This window comes from Ochotona princeps, chromosome 1, assembly GCF_030435755.1.
Source record: "Ochotona princeps isolate mOchPri1 chromosome 1, mOchPri1.hap1, whole genome shotgun sequence".
NCBI lineage: Eukaryota > Metazoa > Chordata > Mammalia > Lagomorpha > Ochotonidae > Ochotona > Ochotona princeps.
This window is the reverse complement of record NC_080832.1, coordinates 72056697-72080573: the sequence shown is the minus strand read 5'-3', so window position 1 is coordinate 72080573 and position 23877 is coordinate 72056697. Positions and strand designations below refer to the sequence as shown.

At 40.7% G+C, this 23877-nt stretch overlaps 1 protein-coding gene across 5 annotated transcripts in view; it reads left to right on the top strand.

The window, feature by feature from the left end:
* The window catches only part of CFAP206 (cilia and flagella associated protein 206), a 56984-nt gene that overhangs the window by 7941 nt on the left and 25166 nt on the right, over positions 1 to 23877 (top strand). For 3 of the 5 annotated variants that reach the window (XM_058660950.1, XM_058660943.1, XM_058660946.1), the window contains exons 1-6: positions 14131 to 14297; positions 15425 to 15537; positions 16261 to 16344; positions 18785 to 18875; positions 20652 to 20840; positions 23019 to 23177. In XM_058660950.1, coding sequence (XP_058516933.1) covers positions 15430 to 15537; positions 16261 to 16344; positions 18785 to 18875; positions 20652 to 20840; positions 23019 to 23177 — 631 coding nt within the window. In that variant the 5' untranslated portion in view covers positions 14131 to 14297; positions 15425 to 15429. Of the gene's footprint in view, positions 1 to 14130; positions 14298 to 15424; positions 15538 to 16260; positions 16345 to 18784; positions 18876 to 20651; positions 20841 to 23018; positions 23178 to 23877 lie in introns of those variants that run through there. The other 2 variants (XM_004580403.4, XM_058660944.1) reach the window with 2 other exon arrangements.

Below are 23877 nucleotides of genomic sequence, written 5' to 3'. Positions count from 1 at the left end.
AAAGAAAGAAAGACAGACAGACAGACAGACTAATGTGGTGGGGGAAATAATGTCCTTTTGAAATAATGATGCTGGCCCCATGGCCCCAACTGGAAAAAATGAATAAATCAATTCCCTGAGTACCAGGGATCCAAATGTGAAAGGAAAACGGTATAACTTCTAGATGGCAACTTGAAACATATGTCATGACATCTGGGTAAACAGGAGTTCCTTAAAGGTTGATAAATTATACTTCCCTAAATCTGAATGTTTGCTCTCTGCCTTCTGCTAGCTCACAGTAAATAGATTTCTCACTCCTCCCTGTTCTTGCATTTCCCGGTTTCTCACCCAACACTGTCATCTTGACTCCTTTCAGACTCTGTGTTCATCACAAGCTTCTTCCCTTTGATCTGAATGAAACTTCACATGATTTATTATTCACATCCCTCTTGTCTCAGGAATTCCTTTGATGTTAAAAGAATTTCTAACATATTGTACTTGCTGTTTTTTGAGCCAAAGAACTTTATTTTTATCCCACTATAAATTTGAGTTTAATTATAATAAGGAAATTGTGGCACACCCAGATAGTGAAATACAACAACAAATACACATGAACTATTGATAAATAAAACAACATATCTGAATCTCAAAATAATTATATCATCTGAGAGTAATCAGCCAAAAAATAGTGCATACTGTGGGACTCCAGTTATTTAAAATTGTAAAAAATGCAAAAGAATCTATAGAGGCGAAAACATCTGTGCTGCTGAGGATGGAAATCTTATAAGCGACGAAAGAGGGTGAATTGGGATGAAGAGGGACCACTCGGAAGAATCAATAATGTGTTCATTATCTTGATTGTGGAGATGGTCTCATGGGTATACGCACATGTCAATGTTTATCAGATAATATACCTTAAATGTACACAATTTATTGAGGTCAATTCTATCTCAATCAAGCTGCATCAGAAACGTATGCTTCAATAAGAAGATGTTATAATAAATGTTAATAGGAAAATACAAAGGATATTAGGATAAATTTTACCGAGAAATAATTGCGACTTAGCTATTTAACTGCAATTATAAAATAACAAGCAGATACAGAATTGAGTGCTGCAATGTTTTGAATGATCAAATAAATGTCACTTTTAAATAAAAAATTATGAAAGAATATGTGGCGAAGTTAAAGCTTTTTAATAATGCTTGTGTCCATAAAATATATATTTAGTATAGTGTTTTCCTAGTACTATTACAAATTTTCTTAAATACACTTGACTAAATTGTGATCAGATGATGAAAGTAAGTTGGCAGCAGTTTTATACTGGTAAAAATTTTATAAATATCAATAAACTATGGTTACATTTTTCTCATTTCAAGTCATTTTTGTTACTAAGCCACTCACAGAGCTTAATATGCCAATGTGTCATTGTGCATGAGAATCAAAAGGAGGAGGTATTTGTTGGATGTGCATTTTCTTTTATAATACTTACTGTTACAAAGTATGTACTCCGGCCCACCTGAACTAGAATAAACTGGAATGTTCATTGAAATGAGAACCCTAATAACACCCAAACACAAGAAAAAAATGGTATTTATTTCCAGAAAAGACCATATTTAAAAGGGTGATGTAAGTTTTTTGTTTTTTGGGTTTTTTTAATGATAGAGCTCAGTAATGTTGCTACTGGGAGTCCTAATCTGAGCAACAAGGGGGGAAGGCATGAGAAGTGAATCTAAGAACTGACACTGCCTGACGTCAGATTGGCCAAAGAACAGATCAACAGATCGGTTGGAACAGAGAGAGTGAAGCATTCAGAGAGAGTGTAACACAAACACAACCCATTGCATCTGACAAAGGAGCAAAGGCAACTCAAAGAAGAAAGAATAACCTTTTCATCAGGTGATACGGGAACACTGAGCAGGCAGCTGTGCATGCACACACATGCGTGTACACACTCATGATACAAACTCTACTCCATTCACACAATTCAAAACAATCTTCAGAGATGGTGCTGTGGCCTCATGGGTAAAAATGCCATCTGTGGTGCTGGCATCCCATGTGGACACCAGATTGAGTCCTGGCTTCTTCATTTCTGATCCAGTTCCCTGTAAATGGCCTGGGAAAATAGCAGAAGGTGGCGCAAATCCTTGGGCCCCTGCATCCAAGTGGGAGACTCTGAGAGAAGCTACTGGCTTTGGATCCATCCATCTCCAGCCACTGAGGTCATTTTGGGAATGACCCAGCCAATTAAAGATTCTCTTTCTCTTTCTTTCTGTAATTCTGCCTTTAAAGTAAAAGAAATAAAGTTTTCTTTTTATAAAACAGATACTAGACCTAAGTGGAAAACACAACTTTATAAAACACCTAAAAGAAAACACACACACATATACACAAATCTGGTGGCCTTGAGTTTGATGAAGACTTTCTAATATAATATCAAAAGTATGATTCATGCAAGAAAAGATAAATAAATTGGATTTCACTAAAGTTTATAGCTACTAACACAGTTAAGAGAATTAAAAGCCAAGTCACAGACTTGAAGACAACTGATGCAGAACACATGATAAGAATACCTACAACGTTCTTAATAGCCAACTGTAAGAAAAAGCCCTGTTTTTAAAAAGGACAAAAATGAACAGACATGTCACTATATCTTCTTTTCAGATACTTGGCATTGGAACTGCAAATCAAAACAACAGTAAAATTCTATTTTATGTCTATTAGCATAATCAAAAGCAAAACACTGGCAACAGTGAATTCTGGCAAAGATCTAGAACAACTGGAACTTTTTACACAGCTGGTGGAACAGGCACTTTGGAAAGCAGAGTTTATTACAAAACTTAAATATACCATTACCATATGAGTTGATCTTACCATATGATTGCACTCCTTGATATTTACTTCATTGAGTTGAAAACATATGTCTATGGAAAAAAATCTGTACATAGATGTTTATAACAGCTTTAGTCATAATTTCCTAAACTGGGAAGCATCCAAAATGTCCTTCAATAGGTGAAAGGGTAAACAAACTGGTACATATGTGCAATGGAATATTATTCCACAATGAAAGAAATGAATGCTTAAACTGCAAAAGGGCATAAAAGAAACTTAAATATTTCTGCATTTGGTATTGTGATGTAACAGGTTACATTACTGCTAGTGACTACAACATCGCCATATGGGTGCTGGCTTGAGTCCTATCTATTCCAAATTCAATGCAGCTCCTACTAACATGCCTGGGAAAGTAGTGGAAGATGACCTTCCTATGTGGGTCCCTGTCAGCCATGTGGGAGACCCAGATGGAGTTTCAGGATTCTTTCTTCATCCAGGCCCAGCCCCAGCCATTGTAGCCAACAGTGAACCAGCAGATAGAAAATCTTCTCATCTTTGTATCTCTACCTTTCAAATAAATAAATAAATCTTTTAAACTCTGTTTTTAAGTGAGAGAAGTCAACCTGAAAATATTATATACTGCACAAGACCAACTATATGCTATTTTAAGAACAGCAAAAACCATGAAAAGTGTAAAAGAATCAGTAATTGCCACAGGTTAGGGAGAAGACAGAGAGCCCACTGATCTACATAGTAGGAACAAAGTAATGAATACAACAAATTGAAAAAAAAAAAAACAAGACCCAGAAACATCTCAAACATCTAGATAATTGCATACAATTCTGTTTGGGTTTTCATTTATTTTCATTTACTTGAAAGAGATGGTGATGGAAAGTGAGATATATTTCACCCACTAATTCACTCCCCCAAATGACTACTACAGCCTGGGCTGGGCCTAGGCAGAAGTCAGAAGTCCAGAACTCAATGTGGGTCTCCCATGTGGGTGGCAGGGACCAAGTATTTGATTCATCACTCGCTGCTTCTCGAGATGCATATTAGCAGGAAGCTGGAGTCAGAAATGGAGCCAGCACTGAAACCTAGTCACTTCAATGTGGAAGATAGGAAGAATCATTTTTTTTAAAGATTTATTTTTAGTACAAAGTCAGATATACAGAGAGGAGGAGAGACAGACAGGAAGATCTTCCGTCCGATGGTTCACTCCCCAAGTGAGTGCAACGGTCGGTGCTGTGCCAATCCGAAGCCAGGAACCAGGAACCTCTTCCAGGTCTCCCATGCGGGTGCAGGGTCCCAAAGCTTTGAGCCGTCCTCGACTGCTTTCCCAGGGCACAAGCAGGGAGCTGGATGGGAAGTGGAGCTGCCGGGATTAGAACCGGCGCCCATATGGGATCCCGGGGTGTTCAAGGTGAGGACTTTTTGCCAGTAGGCCACGCTGCCGGGCCCAGGAAGAGTCCTTTTTAAAAGTTTGTATTTATATTGATTTGAAAATCAAAGTTGCAGAGTGGGTGAGGGAGGGAGGAAGAGAAAATATCTTCTATCTGCTGGTTCACTCCCCCAAATAGCTGCACTGACTGGAACTGGGTCAGTACAATCAGGAGCCAGGAGCTTCTTCTGGGTCCCCAGTGTGGGTGTAGAGGTTCAAGGACTTAAACAATTCTCCACTGTTTTCCCAGGCAAACCAGCAGGGTTGGATGGGAAGTGGAATGACTAGGACTTAAACTGGCCCCTGGATGGGATGCCAACACTGCCGGTGGAAGAGGGCCAGAGCTCCAGCCCCCAAGCAGAGGCTTAATTGCTGTAGCAAATGTTCTCCCCATCAGACAAAATTTTATACTGAGAATATGTGTCAGTATCATTTGTCACGCTTCAACTCAATTGAGTATTATATAACTGTTAAAAATAGTCCATAATATTATGTGAAGATGTATTAAAGTATTGAGTATAAAAGAATAATGTATAGCAAAGCACCAATGTAAAATAAACTTGCATTAATTAATAAAATGATTCATTACACAACCATGGGATCAATATTAATCTTCTGTGGGTAAAAGTGATAATGGGGGTTTTCCCAATATTTGCAGAAAAAGCATGCATTGCTTTTATCATAGAAAATGCCTCACTAAATTATTTTTAAACTTAGACACTAAATAGATATCCGAGTGACTTAGTCAATGTCCGTGCTTTTGCTGCTGTAAGATGTGTGCCTTGTAACTGCTGAAGCCACACTCCTTCTGGGTGCAGCCATCCTCACCTCACAACTCTGGTCAAACCACTCCGTTACCCACTCTGTCGTCACGACTCCCATGGAGTAACTTTAAATGAAGGACAATTCTAGTGTGACACTGATTCAATACAATTATGGTATTTTGATGATCTGTCTGAAAAGATTTCTTCTTCAAGATTTTTAACCTGTCAGTGAGATTTTTTTTAACAGGGTATTTTCTGTGTCTGAAGTTTGACATGCACTTGATGTTAGAATATTTTTTAATAAGATTTATTCACTCACAGGACAGTTACTAACATCCTGTGTCAGGCATTAGTCTTAGATCTGGGGATAAAAGGTAATGCCTTCGAGTCTCTCTCTCCACCCCAAGCTCACCCCAAGTGTTGGAAAGGGATCAGGCATAAATATTAGCAGGTGGAATGGAGTAGTAAAATCCCCGTGGCTGAAAACTGGAGAGTGTCATGGGAACCCAAAGAAGGAGGAAGTGATCGATTATATGAGGGTGGCAGGTTTGCTAGGGAAAGACTCTACTTAAAGAACCATGTGTAAGCCGTGATTTGAATGGCAGAGTTGGACAGGACAAGTAATCCAAAAAAAAGCTCTCCTAAAGTGCAGAATGCTCAACATGAGTGTGAGTCATTTGGAAGTTTGGATTCACACAATAAGATTAAGTAAGTGTCCAAAAGAACTTTCTATAGTGGTGACAATGCTCTATATCTTTGTACTTCTATGTAGTAGCCACTGTGTCACACAGAAAAAATTTTAATTTAATTTTAACTAATTTAAAGAATCTCATTGATGAGTAGCCATCCTACTAAACAATGCAGATCTGGAGATAAATGGGGGCCAGATAAATGAGTCTTGCTTCCCAAGGAGATTGAACTTTCTTCTGCAGGGAGTCTTCAAAGCATTGCACATAGGCAGTGTTATATTTACACTTTTGCTCTCCGAGTATAACGGACTGGAAGCAGATAATGCGTTTTCGAGATTCTGGTGCCAAGTTTGAGTTATAGCATTTAGTAAGTAGAGAAGGGAGCAGATTTGGAACATGCCAAGGAAGCAAAATGGGCAGGTTTAGTGGCAGGTGTAACTGTGAAGAGTTGGGAGGGAAGCAGGATTATTCTTAGCAAGGTTGGGCCTGTTATTAAACTGGTGCCAAATCATCTCAATAGAAAATGCCAAGTGGCACATATGTGAACAGAACAGTGCCAGAGATCACAAACACAGGAGTGCTGATGAGAAAATCACGGGACGGAGTCCTAACCTCCCATTTGCATTATGCCAGGAAGAATTGGCATCCAGCCTACCCAATGAACAAACAATGGAATTGAAATAATCTAATGAAATTTCTGGCACATATTCATTCATAAGAAATGTATTAACTTATAAAAAAATAGCTGCTGGGCGACTAGGCTATTGTGCCTTGCCTTGCATGCAGTGGGATCCCATATGGGCACAGGTTCATGTCCCAACTGTTCCACTTCCCACCCAGCACCCTGCTTCTGGCCTGGGAAAGCAGTAAGGATGGCCCAAAGCCTTGGAACCCTGCACCTGCATGGCAAACATGGAAGAAGCTCCTGGTTCCCGGCTTCGGATTGGCTCAGCTCCGGCCATTCCAACCATTTGAGGAGTAAACCAGCAGATGGAATATCTTTTTCTCTGTTTCTCCTTCTCTCTGTATATATACCTTTGCAAGAAAAATAAATAAATAAGTCTTTAAAAATAAAAAGAAACAATGAGCAATACTGCCCACCCCTTTAGTTTAGAGGCTTGTCTGGTATAATCATAATGGAATTCATGGACTCTTTTTTTTTTTTCTCATTTTGTATTCTTGCAATTTTGCTTTCTTTATAATATATGAAAAAGTAAAGCTCTTTGCTTGTCTTTCTGCCATGAATGGCTCAATTCACCACCCTCCCTGACCCCTGGCTTAGACTGTGAAAAATCTGATCCTGCGGTCTTTTGTTTCTCCCCTGACTGATGTGATGGAGAAAGAGATGGGAAATGAAGACTTAATACTTTCAGTCACCATCATTTTACATTTGAAGACAATTAAAAACAACAGCCAGATTTTTTTTTTTAAACTTAAACTTCATTAGTTATTTGAAGGCAGGGAACATAGCACTCTCATTTACTGATTCACCATTACCACTGCCTCCCAGTGTGCAGGGGCAGGAAACTGGAGTTAGAAGGAAGAGCTGGGTTCAAATGCAAGCATTCACCTGGGATGCAGGTGAACTTGGCATCCTAACTTTTTTTTTTTTTAATTCTCCACATTAGTGCCAATGTAAGTAACCTTCTAAATGGAATGTCTGCCTGGGAAATGATTAAGAAATAACCTCGTGATCCTCCTGACTGGAAGGATATGGGAGAGTAAATGAAAATAGTTCTTGCCTAGTGTGGAATAAAGGTGACTTGCACTCTCTTGCTTATTCCACAATTTCCTTTTTACCATTGCTATGAAAACTCAGCCTCTCTCCCAGCACCAACGTTCTTTTGTAGAGAAGGAAAGTTAAACTGGGAAATTAAATTGTCAGCTAATTTCAGAAATCTGTGGCTTTCATGGGTTCAAAATAAATGCACCACAGATATGACATGGACTAACACAATAACTGTGTTTAAAATTAGAGCTAACTGGTGTGTATAAAGGAGAATGACAAAAAAGGGGGAAAATATATCTGTATTTTTAAAGAGTTCATGGGGCCCAGCGGCATGGCCTAGCGGCTAAAGTCCTCACCTTGAACACCCTGGGATCCCATATGGGCGCCGGTTCTAATCCCGGCAGTTCCACTTCTCATCCGGCTCCCTGCTTGTGGCCTGGGAAAGCAGTCGAGGAGGACCCAAGGATTTGGGACCCTGCACCCATGAGGGAGACCTGGAAGAGGTTCCAGGTTCCCGGCATCGGATCGGCGCTCACTGGCCGTTGCGGCTCACTTGGGGAGTGAATCATTGGATGGAAGATCTTCCTCTCTGTCTCTCCTCCTCTCTGTATATCTGACTTTGAAATAAACTGAATAAATCTTTAAAAAAAAAAAAGAGTTCATGAACACAGAGCTCTATTTTACATAATCTCAGATAGAGAAGTTAAACATTATTATGCCTTTTGTTTTTTTCATTATTAAATAAAACATGTGCAAAAATGTCAGTACAGCACACATGCACCATGGAACTGTTTAGTTCCAAAGCGAGCACTTACATAAACACAATCCAGGTTAAAAAAAAGTTTGTAAAGTTTTATTTATGTGTTTATTTATTTGAGAAGGAAAGTGAGATCTAAAAGGAGAGGGAGACATCTTCCATCCACCGATTCATTCGGAAATGCTTGAGCACAGCAGCAGCCGGGCCAGGCAATAGCACAGAGTTGGGAACTTCAGCTGGGTTTCCTACTTGCGTAGCAGAAACCAATTACTGGGGACCATCTGCTGCCTCTTGGGGTGCACGTAAGCAGCAAGCTGGGTTGGAAGCAAGGGTGGGACTCTATACCAGATATCCTCCTGGGTGATATAACTCACAACATCACAATGCCCACCCCAAATTAGAGAGTTTTAAAGCAACAGTAACTTCATTTGCATGAACTTCAGGAAATATGTCAATTCTCTGAAATGAACACAAAATTACGGATTTTAGGAATACTGGGAGAAACCCTACTTTTCTCAGCACCTTCAGAGTTCCCCTCCGTGAGAGCACCAGGACTAAGTGGCCCACTTGATTTGGTAACTCTGCAGTCTGGGGCTGAATCTTGGTTTCTGTGTCTGTAGAATAATATGGCAACAATTCATGTGAGGCTGTTTTCGGGATTAGATGTCATTTTCTCTCCGTGAAATAGCTTTGTAAACTGAAGTACTCTTCAGATGTTAATTATGTGTCTCTGTTAGTAAGTAGGAAATTTAGCTTAGGTCTTTGCAATGTCTAAGAAAGTACTAAATTGCTTTTATTGATCCGGGTTGGGTTCAGTGCTCTTGCTTAGCAGGATAACAGCCTATCTGACAATAGCACACTTCTAGACTTTTCTTCCTAAGCTGCTGAATAATTTCTGAAGAAAATCACTTACCATGGCAGATTGCTTTTACTTTAACTTCATGATCCTAACCCTCAGATAAGTGTTCATCATGTCCTAGTAATTACTGAACTTTCTAGTAAGACCACCCGTACCTTCCTAAGTTACTTGTTCTTATCTTCCCTCCAAGGTTAGTGTGGCTCTAATAGCAAAATCGGGTTTCTGCTTCCTGCCACAAAACCCAGAATGCTGGAGAAAATCTATGAAACAGTGCTTGCAGCCAACAGAAAGCAGACAATACACAATAATACCTGAGAGAATGAAAGTAAATGAGTTAAACACTGTGATTGTCCCACCTTTGTCCCTGGAGGCAATTTTGAGGTTCTTGCACAGAAGGGTAAACCCTATGCCTAGAGACTGCAAAGCCGAAGCATTTTGGAAAGAATGAAGCTATGCAACAACAAACTCACAAACAAACAAATAAAAACAAATTAATACAAGCAATCAAAACACTCCATAAATCTATGTTTCCACTAAGCATTTGATTATGCATTCTAGTCTGAAAAATCCACATAGCCAAGCAAAAACCAACCTACCTAGAGCTAACCCAGGGAGGGAGACATTCAAGCTTTGATGAAAGTAGAGAAACATCAGTTCTGCAAACCACAAAATTGGGGGCCCGGTGTGATAGCTCAATTGGCTAATCCTCTAACTGTAAGTGCCAGCATCCCATTTGGGCACTGGTTCATGTCCTGGCTGCTCCATTTTCAATCAAGCTCTTTGCTTATGACCTGGGAAAGCAGCAGGGAGTGGTCCAAGTCCCTGGGATATTGCACTCACATGGGAAGCTCAGAAAAAGCTCCCGGTTCCTGGCTTTGGACCGGCTCAGCTCCAGCTGTTGTGGCCATTCGAAGACTGAGCCAGTGGATGGAAGATCTTTCTTTCTCTCCTCTCTGTATATACACCTTTCCAATAAAAATAAATAAATCTTTAAAAACAAAAACCAAGAAATTCAGTAAAAATTTATGAAGAGTCAATTAGTACTAGGGTCAAAGTTCACCTATGCTTTTTAAATGTCACGTTTCTAAGTTAGAAACAGGAAAAATTAATTCTATGGTGATTGGAAATTAATTAAATCACAGACATATGAATCTTTTTCATAGTTGATTTCTTAAATCACAGAAAAAGTTGCGGGGTCTCCCCCACACATTCCTTTAGTACCCCGTTGCTGGAGGGGATGAGCCTGTTGCCCACCACCCAGTCTCCCAGCCTGAGAGAGGCAAACAGATGGACAGGGGTTCTGTCTAACAGTTCCAATTTATTGGGGAAATTCAGATTCTTATATAGGGTAAGGGATAGCCTCAGGCCAGGAATTTCAGGAATTCCAGGAGGGGAGAAACTAGGAGTCAATTACTAGGAGCATGACTGCGGAAGCCATCTCCCATAGGCTGTGGTAGGTGAGTGAAATGGCCCTGACCAATCAGTCTTTCTTTGAAATCATGTGACCCCTGCCCTGGTTCATGCCCAGGGCTCTGTCCTTGGCCACCATCTTGCCCACCAGTGACCTTGACTGTTAGTCGCCATCTTATTTACTTAGTGACTTCTTTACCCCTGAGCCCCACAAAAAATGATAAAAGTAAAAAGATTATTCAAAATATATTGATTTTGTCTGTTAGTTGCTGCACTAAGTTCCTCAGAAGGATTACCTCAATTTATTCCTCAACAATTCCATGATGTAGGCACTTATTATTATCTCTGTGTGAGAAAGGAAAAATTCAGGTCATAAAAACGTTTATAGATGAACTACTGTGTCATATTTAAAAAGTAAGTCACTCTACATCTCAATGTTTTAAAGCAATACTCATTTGTTATTACACACCTGCAGGTGGCTGGAGTTCACCTAGGCAGGGCCCATTTGAGCATTCACTCATTTCACTGAAAAACTGATTCAGGCAACATGGTATTGAATGCTGCTTGTTCTCCTCCTGGGACTAAAGTGCTAGTCAGGGCATGGGAAGAGGCTCAAGAAAGAAAGGACAAATGGGAGATCTTCCAGGACCTTGGTTCTGAGCTTGCCACATGATCACGTCTACCACCTTCCTTGGCCAAGACAAGTTACTTAGTTAACCTGGGGACTGAAGGGGCATGGGAGGATAGCACATTTGAGTCTGTGGCAAGGGTGCAGATGCAGAGAGGACTGAGGTATTAAGGAGAGTAATTCAATGCAGCATGAACAGTTAAGTAATATTCCCAAAGTCCCATTACTGTAGTAGACAGATATTGAGTTGGCTTAATAAAGAAGAAAACACAAATAACAGTGACTTTAAAATATCAGGCTTTATTTTCTCTGATGTTTCAGAAGAGTAGAAGCTCTATAATATCAATTCAATCATATTAAAAATTTTTATTTCCCTTTCAAAAAAATTAACTTATGGAAACTGAACAAAGTTCCTGTATTTGACAATACAGAGCTAGCAGCATGTTGATGCTCCCCACCGCACCCTCCCTCGTGCCCTCACACAACTCCTATCCTCCTCCTTTTTATTTTCTTTTAATTTTTATAATGGCAACTTTTGTTTCACTTCGCAATTTCAGGCTTACCATTTCACAAGGTAAGAATATCAACAATAGCAAGTAGAAAACTAAAAGAAAAAAAACCCCTACTCTTCCTAAGGAATATAGACAAAGGTGTATACAATAATTAAATCCCATGGTGCCAAACTCAGACAGAAAAACACAATATTTGTCTTTTGGGGACTGGCTTATCCCACTAAGAATAATGGTTTCCAATTGGATTCATTTAGTTGTAAATGATAAGCTATCATCCTTTTTATGGCTGAGCAGTATTCCACAGTTACATATAATCACATTGCCTTTAATCAGTCATCAACTAATGGAGATCTGGGTTGATTCTATGCCTTAGCTATTGTGAATTGAGTTGCTATAAACATGGGGTGCAGATAACTCTCTCATACACTGATTTCATTTTGTTTGGATGAAATCCCAGGAGTGCGATGGCTGGGTCACACAGTAGATCTATGTTCAGATGTCCGAACAATCTCCATATCTCTTTTTCATAGTGGTCGCACTAGTTTACTTTCCCCAAAACAGTGGATTAGGGTACTTTTCTCCCACATCCTCATCAGCATTTATTATTTTCTTTCTTTTTCTTTAAAGATTCATTTATTTTTATTGCAAAGTCAGATATACAGAGAGGAAGAGAGACAGAGAGGAAGATCTTCTGTCCAATGATTCACTCTCCAAGTGGCTGCAACAGCCGGTGCTGTGCCCATCTGAAGCCAGGAGCCAGGAACTTCTTTCCATGTCTCCCACGCAGGTGCAGGATCCCAAGGCTCTGGGCCGTCCTCGACTGCTTTCCCAGGCCACAAGCAGGGAGCTGGGTGGAAAGTGGAGCTGCTGTGATTAGAACTGGCGCCCATATGGGATCCTGGTGCGGTCAAGGCAAGGACCTTAACTGCTTCACTATTGCACCAGGCCTGCATTTATTATTTTCTCATTTCCGTATGACAGCCATTCTAACTGAAGTGACAGGAAACTTCACCGTGGTGTGTGTTTGCATTTGCCTGCTGGTTAGTGAGCCTGAGTATTGAATTCCATCCTCTGAACAATGCCTGTTCTGTTCATGTCCCCTGCCTAGTGTTTAGTTTTTGTTGTTGAGTGTCTTGAGCTCTCTAGGATCCTGGACATTAATCCTCTATCGGTGCATAGTTTGCGAATATTTTCTTCCATTCTGTTGGCTGCCTCTTCACTTATTGATGATTTCTACTGCAGTGTAGAAGCTGCTTAGCCGGCTGTAATCCCAGTGGTTTATTTTTGCTTTAACTGTCTGTGCTTCTGGTTTTTTTTTTTTTCCCCAAGAAGTCTTTGCCTATGCCTGTGTCTTAATGTCCCTTCATTCTTAAGATGTGACCACCTCCTCCTGCCCCGCCCCCGCCATCATCATGTTCACAAAAAAGGTTGCTGGAGCATTAGCTAGGATATTCTTATTTCAAGTAGAAAGAAAGGAGGAGAGAACAGATATAACAGGGCTTTCCTCACATCCCATTAAATTATGATACATGCACACCTGTGGGTCCTGTCTCAGCTCACTCCTTGCGGAAAAGGGAGTTACGGAGTCTTTGTTTTTCAAAACAGAAAACTGTCATTCCCAGTAGAGTTGATAAAGAGGAAGAAAATCAACATTAGGCAGGCAATTAGCAACTTCAGACATATCAAGGAAGTGTCTGTGTCGAGATTTGCACTAGTTTAAAACTGTACTTAACTTGATGATGTTGTTCTTACCGTGCTGTCAAACTGATATGCTTGTTTAAGGAGTGCGTTTTAAATACTAAAATGAAAATAGACACGAGACAGCTGAATAGCTCCCTATAGCCATAATAAGGTGTATAGAAGCCGGTTGTTTATAAACTAAAATTGAAATGTCATTGAAGTAGTCACAGGATGTGGTTAAGAACCTGCATTTTTTAACATATTGGTTACTCAGTGCCATGTCAATGAACTCCGTAATGTTGTAAATTGATGTTGATGATATGTTGGGGCTTTTAATTGCCCAGGATGATATTCTGCTAGCTCAGCCCTCAGACCAGAGATGGTCTCCCCAAGAAACCGTTGAATGTATCTGGACAAAAAGATGCTGGACTCTTTGCTTGGTATACGCATGCAACGAAAGAATCTGGGCTGGATTTGAACTGTAACACTGCAACAAGGTGGAAGAATCCACCATGGGGGCAGGACAAGGGGAGGGGTTGCGGGAATCCCAGAACCTATGAAACTGTGTCACATAATGAAATGTAATTAAAAAAAAAAAAGAAAAAGAAGAAGTAATTCGTTGTTTGAGAAATTAACCACTGAGATGTAGTGAGCGTGACTTCAGTCTCGGACTTAGGTCTTTGTCTTCCCCTTGATTTTAAAGTTACATCAGCCCAACCTTTGGGAAAAGGCTCTTCAGGTAGGGTCCCAGCAGGGCTCCCCGCCAGCCCCAGAAGCATCTCACCCTTGGCTCCTCCTCCTGGGCGTTCGGTTTCCATGGTTACGCGACCGACGCTTTGAGAGCGCTGCTGCCTGGCGGCCAGGGTTCCCAGCTACCAGTAGACCAGGCGCTTACTCTCTCCGGTCTCCGGGCTCTTACTCTGGACTCTGGCCAGTGTCCGTCCCTGTGAATCTCAGGTGTACACGACGCGGGGAGCCCGGGCCGTCAGAGGACGCGACCGCCGCTGGGAGGAAGCAAAGGTCAGTTCCGGCCGCAGGCGCCCGGGTCCGCAGGTCAGGCTTGGTCACCCTCGGGGCGCCTGGGCCTTCAGGGTGTGCTGGGCGCTGCCCGCGGGCGGGACGAGGGAGATTAGTAACGGGAGAGTAAGGTGAATTGCTGAGGGGCGTCCTTCGCGACCCCGAAGCGCCAGCCGCCTCTGCCAGACCCGCCGGCCAGCCGCCTCATTCCGAGCTAACTTTAGGCAAGCGCTGTGGTGGCGCTGTGGTGGTGATGAACGCAACACCACCCCTCTGAGATCGTGAAAGTAGCCGTAATTTTCAGATTAGGAAACTGCTTCCACGAGGGGAAGCCACTCTCCAACGTCCCTCAGCTGGCCCAGGGGCAGCTCGCGGCGGAATCCACACTGCAGCTGTTCTGGGCACTGTGCCCAAGGCTGCCCTACCCACCCACCTGAACCGTTCTGCGTGTTCCATCTACCGTCTGCTTTGTTAGACTGGGCAGGTTGCGTTCTCATCACTCGGCAAAATCAGGAAACTCAATTAAAGTCTACCAGTTTTCCTGGTTTGTAATAAATTGAATTAATAGTCAAAACTTTCTTTCCCCCCCCAGAATACGTAACTCTCATAGTGTGTTTTGTTTACTTTTATGCAGAGGTTGAACTCCCATGTGTAGGAAATGGAGTTTAAGTGACCCTAGCAGGAATTGTTTCCCAGGAGTTTCTGACAGTTACGGAAAGTCATTGAGTGAACGTGGTGGAATAGCATTTCTGCTTTCAAGCTGAGTTCTGCTGCCTGTGCAGATGGGGCCCCGGGGTTCTCACTGATTCTGTCTCCTCTTATCCTGGTTAGTCTCTGGTTTGATTCCAAAATGCCCCAATGTATTCGTAAATACACCTGTGGCGACCACCGCTGCTTGAGTGGAGGGATATGTCCCCTGAAGCCTCATCGGTTCCTCCTGACATGAGTAGAGCCCTTCATTTCAGAAAAAAAATGAATGAATAAAAAACTAGAGGGCTTCTATGCTGATAATTAAATGTTAATAAGCTAATAGATAACTTATAACTGTACAAATATAATAGTGAAGAAATGAAGAGAAAATAGCATAGTAAGCCTAATTTTTAAAGAAAGCGAATCATTGTTTCCTTTAGCCAGAATGCCTCCCACTCAAGCCGAAAGTGTGATCAAGAGTATCATACGAGAAATAGGACAGGAATGTGCAGCTCATGGAGAGGTCGTTTCTGAAACTCTGGTGGCTTTTATGGTAAGAATGAATATTTTTGTGACTTACTGCTTTGCTAAAAGAAATATTTTTAATATGATACCATTTTTGCCACAAAATTCTGTGGAGCTTTTTGGATGTTTACTGGCAATGAAACCCACACACTTTGATGTGGGAGGTGTGGAGATCCCAACCAGAGCCTCACGGGCTAGAGCAATTGTCTGCCCCTTAACAGGTGCTTTGTTGTTGTTTTCTGTCATTAAAATTGCTCATTGGCTGGTTGCTGTTCTCACTTTTTATTAACTCTAGACAAAATAAAAAAATATGTAGCCATGTCCTAAATTCCCAGTCTGAAATCCAGTCATGGTGTTCAACTTTGTTCCCATACAGTTTTTCTTTTTGCATTTTTCTTCTGTTCTAAAAGATTGATTTTTTATTTATCTGAAAAAGTGGCAGGAGGAGGAAGAGACCAGGATCGTTGTTTTGCCAGTCCCCAAATGATTGCAGAATTTTGAGAGGCTGATATTGCAAGCTGCAGCTTGTTCCACTGGGCCTCCCGTGCTGTCCCCTTCCCGCCTGTCCTGGATTACTGTTCCAATGTCACTTTCGAGTTCGATGTTTCTTGCTTTCTTCAACCTTTAAGGCAAGGTAGTGAAGAGTTTCTAATAAAAAAAGGTAGCTAAACAACCTCCCTGAGAATGGAAACACAGTGAATTTCATAATTGGAAGTAGAATTGCTTAAGTGAACTTTTTTCCTCTTCTCAGGTGAAAGCTGTTGTCCTGGATCCAAGCAATGGCTTTAACATGGATAGAACTCTTACAAAAAGTGATGTTCAGAAACTTGTTAAGGTGATTATACATCAGTCCTTAATTTGGGAATTGTCCTCAGTTCTTAATGCATATAGCTATTTTTGCCTTCATCTGCGTGAATACAAATAGTAGATTTCATTTTTCTCATCCTAGTTTGGAGTTACACAGGCTGTTCTTGCTGGTTCCTGGGCCATCATGGTTGGCATCTGACTTTGATTCCATGGTCACATGATGGCTACCCTGTCACTTGATAGAAAGAAGGAAGATGAGCAAAAGACAAAGTATATATATGCAAGTTGGGAATGTGATTTTATGTCTGAAAAAATAGTAGTTTTCCAAGACCCATTCCCATCTACTTCCATTTGTAGACTGGAATGATACTGTACGTGATCCTGGAACACTTAACACTCTCAATTTAGTTGCTTAATCTGTTTCTCCTAAAAATTCAACATTTTTCTTCTGGGTTTAGTGAACTTAACCTCCTCCTTCACATAAAGAACTTGAAGAAAGTTCTCCCAAACTTGTAGATGGACGTTTTCTGGGCTCAGGAAAAAGGCAGGAGAACATGTTGTTATCTCACAGCCTGTGGTTCCTGTAACGGGGACAGGTCCATCTGCAGCTGGCACAGAGGACTGAAAGGGATTCGCAAGCCTGAAACTGGGAGTATGTCATCAGGATGCTTCTGCAGTGGAGAGTGTATGATCCCACAGGGCACCGTGGAGCTGGGTGTTTGTAAGATGATTTCAAATGTGATTGCAAAGCCTGTTTTTTTAACAACGTGGACAATGACTGTGATAGTCATCTTATTAGGAAATTATGGAGAATACAGGAAGGATGGAAAGTTTTTCTCCATTTCATGACCCAATACTTTCATTCTCTCCCCCAACTCAACTAAACTGGAAGGAATCAAGCTCAGTATACTTAAAAATATATTCTTTGAAAGGTATAGTTACAAAGAGAGATAAGTCTTCCATCTGCTGGTTCATTTTCCGAATGGCCGCGATAGCCAGGGTTAAGCTGGGTCCAAGTACGTAAACTATCTGTATATGATCATATTCAGTAAAATGGCTTTTTGCTCAGTGAAGGACCACACGTGCTACATCTATGCACCACGTGTGCAAGTGGCTGTGCCATATAGACTCTCATCATGGTGGGCTGTACTGCCCAGTTAGTGTGAGTACTCTACTGTATCTGCACAATGAGGAAATCCACTAGCCATGGGTCTCTGAGAACATGGCCTCACCATTAAGTAACACATAGCTGTATATGATGATTTAGATGACAAAATTGTTTCCTTTTTCTCTCAAAAATGCCAGGACAGGCATTGTGGTACAGTGGATGAAACTTGGGGTTCCTCTTATACAAACAGAGTGCAGGCTCAAATCCTGCCTGTCCTGCCTCTGATCTGGCTGCTAACATGTCTGGGAAGGCAGTACATGAATACTCTAGGTTTGGGTTCTTGCCACTCACGTGGGAGACTCAAATGAAATACCTTGCTCTTGACTTTGGCCTGGCCCAGCCCTGGTTGTTGTGGCCATTTGGAGAGTGAACTAGAAGATGGAAGATTCTCTCTTTCTCTCCCTCTCTTTCTCTGTTATTCTAGCTTACAAGTAGCTAAAACTGAATGTTAGTCATGTGTAAGAGCTACTCTGTTATTTGTGAAGTCTACTTTTAGAAAAGCACTTCTGGGCTTGGATGGATCCAGGCATGTAGGTTTTGTACAGTGTCTAACCCTAGTCTGGAATCTCCTGTCCTTCCTCCCAGGAAAAGAGGGCTGGCCCTTAAGAAGGTTGGTGCTGTGTCCCAGCCAGCTTCAGTATCTAAGACAAAAGGGAGGAGGAAGACCAGAGGGAGTAGAGAGAGGAGTAGGGCGAAAAATATTTGGATTCATCATCTCCAATTGGAAGAAGCAAGGCAGGGAGGGTGAACAAGCCATCACTGTAGGGTAAAATGGAAGGAAACAGCCCAAAAAAGAAATATTGAAGCAAAATGGAGAACCAGCAAAGTTTTGTAAGGACAAACGGGGAGCTGGAGCAACTTTTTGCCACATCAGTGTGACCTCCTGTATCAGCAAAAAAGCATGACAGGTTCATAAACTATCAATGTGTACTGTTCAGGCTCAAAAACAAACAATAGTTATGAACTCTAGGAGAATTCTAGTCTGAAGTGTGAACATGGTGGAACATTAACCCACATTTAGGTGCTCAGATGAACCAAAACATAAGGCGTTCAAATAAACTGTTAGCTACCCAGGTGCTAATTAGCTCCAGAGAAAATAAATGGTGACAACTCTCACTGGTTGGGTAAACTACAAACCCTAATGTTTTTAAGGAGAAAACTATCAAAAGAGAGTATTGGTGAATAAACATCAGGAGCCATTGCTCTGATGATTTTCTTATCTTTGAGTGTGACTTTGGGGAAAAGATTTAAGTATTTTATGAAATGTAACCAGAAGCATTAATGGGCTATTCTTTGCTAGCTTTGCATGGCTCGGCTATTGGACACTAAGAACCCATCCCTGGACACCATTAAGATGCAAGTCTACTTTGATATAAACTATACAAGTCGAGGTAATCTGTGTTTACCTATTTTTATACTTAAAAATTTCATAATATATTTCAACTAAGAAAGACTTCATTTGGTTGACAACCATTGGAGTTAACAGTATAATATTTTTGTTAAGCTCTTGAAATGTTTTCTACTCTGAAGAGCAAATTTTCATGAAACTGGAATAAAAATATTTATTCTGATTCAAAAATTTTTGAAATTTCTGCAGCCTTTCCATAAAATAAATTTTCAAAACTGAATTCTGTAAATAACATTGGACATGCTATGTCATGTTTATGAATCTCAAAAGTTAACTCAAATTATTATTCTCACAAGAATTATTTTTCAAAATCTGTTTTGTTTTACTCTTTATGGAATTAATATGTAACCATAATAAAATGAAAACAATTAGTCCACTGAAGTAGCAGGTCTGTAAGTTTTAGATTTTTTTGCCCTTGAGTTATACCTTTTACTTACCTAAATGGCATAACTGCCTAAAAGTGAAATGAATGATGGCTAATTTAAGTGTTGAATGTATTTAATTACATAACCTAACGCATACGTCAAAGACAAGTTGGAAATGAGAGGAAGGGAAATAAATTGCTCCTCTCGTGCTGTAAATACAACCATTATTAACCATTTGGTGATGCTCTTTGTCTTTTCTCTATGTATTAGACTGTCAGGTAAGCTAAATATGAAAAAGTCATACATTTTACCTTTTTGCTGAATAATAATGAGGTCTTAAAGCAATAAAATGGCCATTGTTTGCCCGAGTTATTTTTTTAATCTACAAAATGTTTTAGTTGGACTTGTGGTAGCTGCATGTATGTGGCACATACATATAGGTATAAACTGTGCATGATTAAGATATCAAATGTTGTTTTGTAGGAGTGATAGAGGAGATCTTATTCATTCATTTGCTAGAACAGTACTCCTGGTAAAGATGATCTTCTGACACTGTTAAGCCTTTGCCTCAGTACAGTGCTGGGGGAGGAGGAGATACAGTTCTTAACATAATATATTGCTAATGTTATTCTGAGGAAATTTATCTAAAATTGCAGAAACAGGATCTAAAGCAGTTTATTTTGGTACAAAAATGTTTGAAATCCATGCATGCCATGGAATTTTTAAAGAGAGTGTGTGTGTTTGTATATGTGAATTATAGAGATAATCTGCATCTCTTTCTTAATGGAAAGGCCTTTAGCCTTTCTAATATTTACTGGTTTTTAAAAAACATTTATTTTATTTTTATTGGAAAGGCAGATTTACAGAGAGGAAAAGAAACAGAGAGGAAGATCTTTTGTCCGTTGGTTCACTCCCCAGGTGTCCACAACAGCCAAAGCTGAGCCTATCCAAAGCCAGGAGCCAGGACCTTCTCTGGGTCTCCCATGCAGATGCAGGGTCCCAAGGCTTTGGGGCATCCTTGACTGCTTTTCCAGGGAGCTGGATGGGAAGCAGAGCCACCGTGACATGAACAGGCACCCTGATGGGATCCTCGTGCATGCAAGGCGAGGACTTCAGTCACTAGGCTATCATGCTGGTCCCACATTTACTGTTCGGATTGTCTGAAATCTTATGTATGTTGAAGTCTTACTCTACTTAATCACAGAAATTAATCTTTCCCATTGAATTTTATCTCGAGGTTACTTGTTTCTCATTATTTTAATTTCATTATTACATGTTCAGAAGTGCTTGTTTTCATACAGCAGAATTGTCATACCCAAAGCCAGTTCTCTGCTTGTTATGTGAGAAGAATTCTAAAGATCAAATATGTAAAATGTTGTCACTTTTTATTTTAGAGGAATTTCTCCAAGAACATCACCGGGTCCTCGAATCTAGATTAAGCTCTGTTTGCAGAGAAATTACAGACAACAGAGCATGTGTTAGGGAAGAATTGGAAAGCCTCTACCGGAAGATTGTTAGTTATGTGTTACTACGCTCTGGGCTTGGATCCCCCACAGACATCAAGACTGTCAGAGAGGTAACAGGTAAAACTTATACATATTTCTCTGTAGGTATAAGGGAATTCACACAAGCAAATAAACCTGTAAGGCAGAGACTATGTTCTTTCCATTCCGTTCTGTTCTCTTGTATATACAATTTACATTTTCAAACTTGCCTTATTATGGGAGGGAACGTGTAACTAAACTGCTTTCACATACAAATTTTGGAAACTATCAAATATTCAGATCCTAACACAATACCCCTCCAAATGTTTAAACAACTGCTATTCCATAAGGTAAAAGATATGAACAATGTATTTTATAAGATCTGTTACCTTAGAAGTGTTAAAGATTGAAGTTTTGAAGCAGGTGTTTAGCTTTTATTTTCTTTTTTTTTTAAAGATTTATTTATTTTTGTTGGAAAGGTGGATATATAGAGAGGAGGAGAGACAGAGAAGAAGATCTTCCATCCGATGACTCACTCCCTAAGCGGCTGCAACGGCCGGTGCTGTGCCAATCTGAAGCCAGGAGCCAGGAGCTTCTTTCAGGTCTCCCACTTGGGTGCAGGGTCCCAAGGCTCTGGGCCATCTTCGACTGCTTTCCCAGGCCAGAAGCAGGGAGCTGGATGGGAAGCTGGGATGTTCAAATTAGAACCGGTGCCCATATGGGATCCTGGTGCGTTCAAGGCGAGGACTTTAACCACTACGCTATAGTGTCGGGCAAATTTCTTGTTCTTTTTTAAGTTTTATTTTTATTTGAAAGATAGATTTTCAGAATTTTAAAAGCAAAAAGATTTTCCTTCCACTGGCTGACTCCGCAGAGGCAGCAATAGCCAGAGCTGAGCTGATCCGGAGCTGGGACCCAAGATCCTCTTCTGGATCTCCCTTGTGAGTGCAGGGTTCCAAGGTTTTGAACCATCCTTCACTGCTTTCCCAGGTCACAGGCAGGGAGCTAGATGGGTAGTGGAGCAGCCAGGACTTGAACCGGGGCCCATATGGGATGCCAGCACCAAAGGGAGAAAGAGCAGGTTTCTGTGCTACCACACAGCCCTGTTTAGCATTTTTTAAAAAGATTGGTTTATTTATTTTAAAAGCAAAGTTACGGAGAGAAAAGGAGGGGAGAGAAAGAGGGAAAAAAAAAAAACTTTGACATGCTGATTCTTTCTCGCAATGGCCCCAAAGGCAAGGGCTGTGCCAAGCAAAAGTCAGACACCTGCAACTCCATCCAGATCTCCATGAGGCTGGCAGGGGTCCAAACATGCCATCTTCTACTTCTCATCAAGGCTCAGTAACAGGGAACTGGATTGGAAGTGGGAGCAGCCAGGACTTGAACTGGTGCACATATAGAGTGTTGGCATTACAGACATCAGCTTAAACTACTAAGCTATAATGCCAGCCTCTACGATAACATTTAAGACATCCTTATCCCACATTGGAATGCTGGATTTGATTTCTGCCCACACGTAATTCTAACTTTGTGTTATTGCATGTCCTGGGAGACAGCTTCAAAAAACTAGGTTGCTGCTGCTGTATGAAATACATAGGTTGAGTTTCCAACATCTGGCCCTGGCCATGTGGCTCAAGTCCTGTAAGCATATGGGGAGAGAAACAACAGATTGATGCCTGCTCTCTCTCTTTTGATCTTAAAAAAAAAAAAAAATCAATAATTAAAGATTGAATTTCACCCAGATCCCTTTTTTCACTCTATATCAGTACAAAACCCACCTGGCACCCTTTAGAAACAAGCATAATATGGGCTGGTTGGTTAAATGGGATACCTGGAAAGGGATATTTGTGCTGATTAGAGGAATTGAGGCTGTCAACTAAACTGGGTCATGAAAAGGAGTCCTATTTTATACTCAGAGAACACTTACCTGGTTGTATTCTTTGGCGGATAAGCAAGATGTCTAGCCTTCCTTTGACTTTCTTCTGTAATTAGTTTAATCTACTGATTTCCTACTCTGAAATGCCCATGGGCAAAAGTTACTGATGTATACTTAGTTGTTAAAAGCAGATGTTAAGACAATGGCATTATTTTCAATGTTCCAGATTTGGCACATAACAAATTTTACTATGTATTTACAAGTATCAGACATTTAAAGCACCTGATAAGTGACTGTAGAGACAAAAGTCTCTTAATTTTCTGGTGAGAGGAGGAAGTTTGTCATCTAAGTTTGGGAATTTTGGTTGTATCATTTCGCCCCTTTTCTGTGTTTTCTTTTAGCTGCCTTACAAAGTGTTTTTCCTCAGACTGAACTTGGAACTTTTCTAACTCTTTCTAAGAAGGACAAAGAGCGTCAGCTTAAAGAGCTCACCATGATTGTTACTGGAATTCGATTATTTAACAGAGATTGTGGAAAAGGAGGAGAAGGCGTTGATGATTGTAAGGATATCATTACGTTAATCCTAATTCGCTTTAATGAATTTAAATTTTAATTCTAAGTAGAATTTAATGTACCAAGTGAGAACAATAATACACAACACAGCACTGACGTTTGAGATTTAAGATTTGCAATTTTAACTTTCTTAAGAACTACCCATGGGGCTGGCATTTTGGAGTGATAGTTAAAGCTGCCTATGATGTCCCTTTCATTTGTATGTGTAGGAAGGATGATATGGGGGCTTGCATTGTGGTAGGGCAGGTCAAGTGCTGCTGGCAGCACTGGTATCCCATAGTAGGGTACCAGGTTGGAGCCCATCCTGTTCTACCTCTGATCCAGAAAGCAGGAGCAGATGACCCTTACCAGTCGTATGAAAGTCCGGGATGGAGTTCCCGGCTTCAGCCTAGCCCAACCCTGATTTTTGAGGCCTGTTTTTGTTTTGTTTTGTTTTGTTTTGTTTTGTTTTAAAAGAAGAAGACATGGAGGCAGAGGGATCATTGGCTTTTTAAAAGGCATGTGATCAGCAGCACATTCCAAGTCTACCTATTTGTAGTGTATGTGCTGCCCAAGTGAGAGCAAAGTATATCTGCTTTTTTTTTTTTAAAAGAGGCAGGCTTTCTTTCTTTTTTTTTTTCTTTTAAAGATTTATTCATTTTATTACAGCCAGATATACACAGAGGAGGAGAGACAGAGAGGAAGACC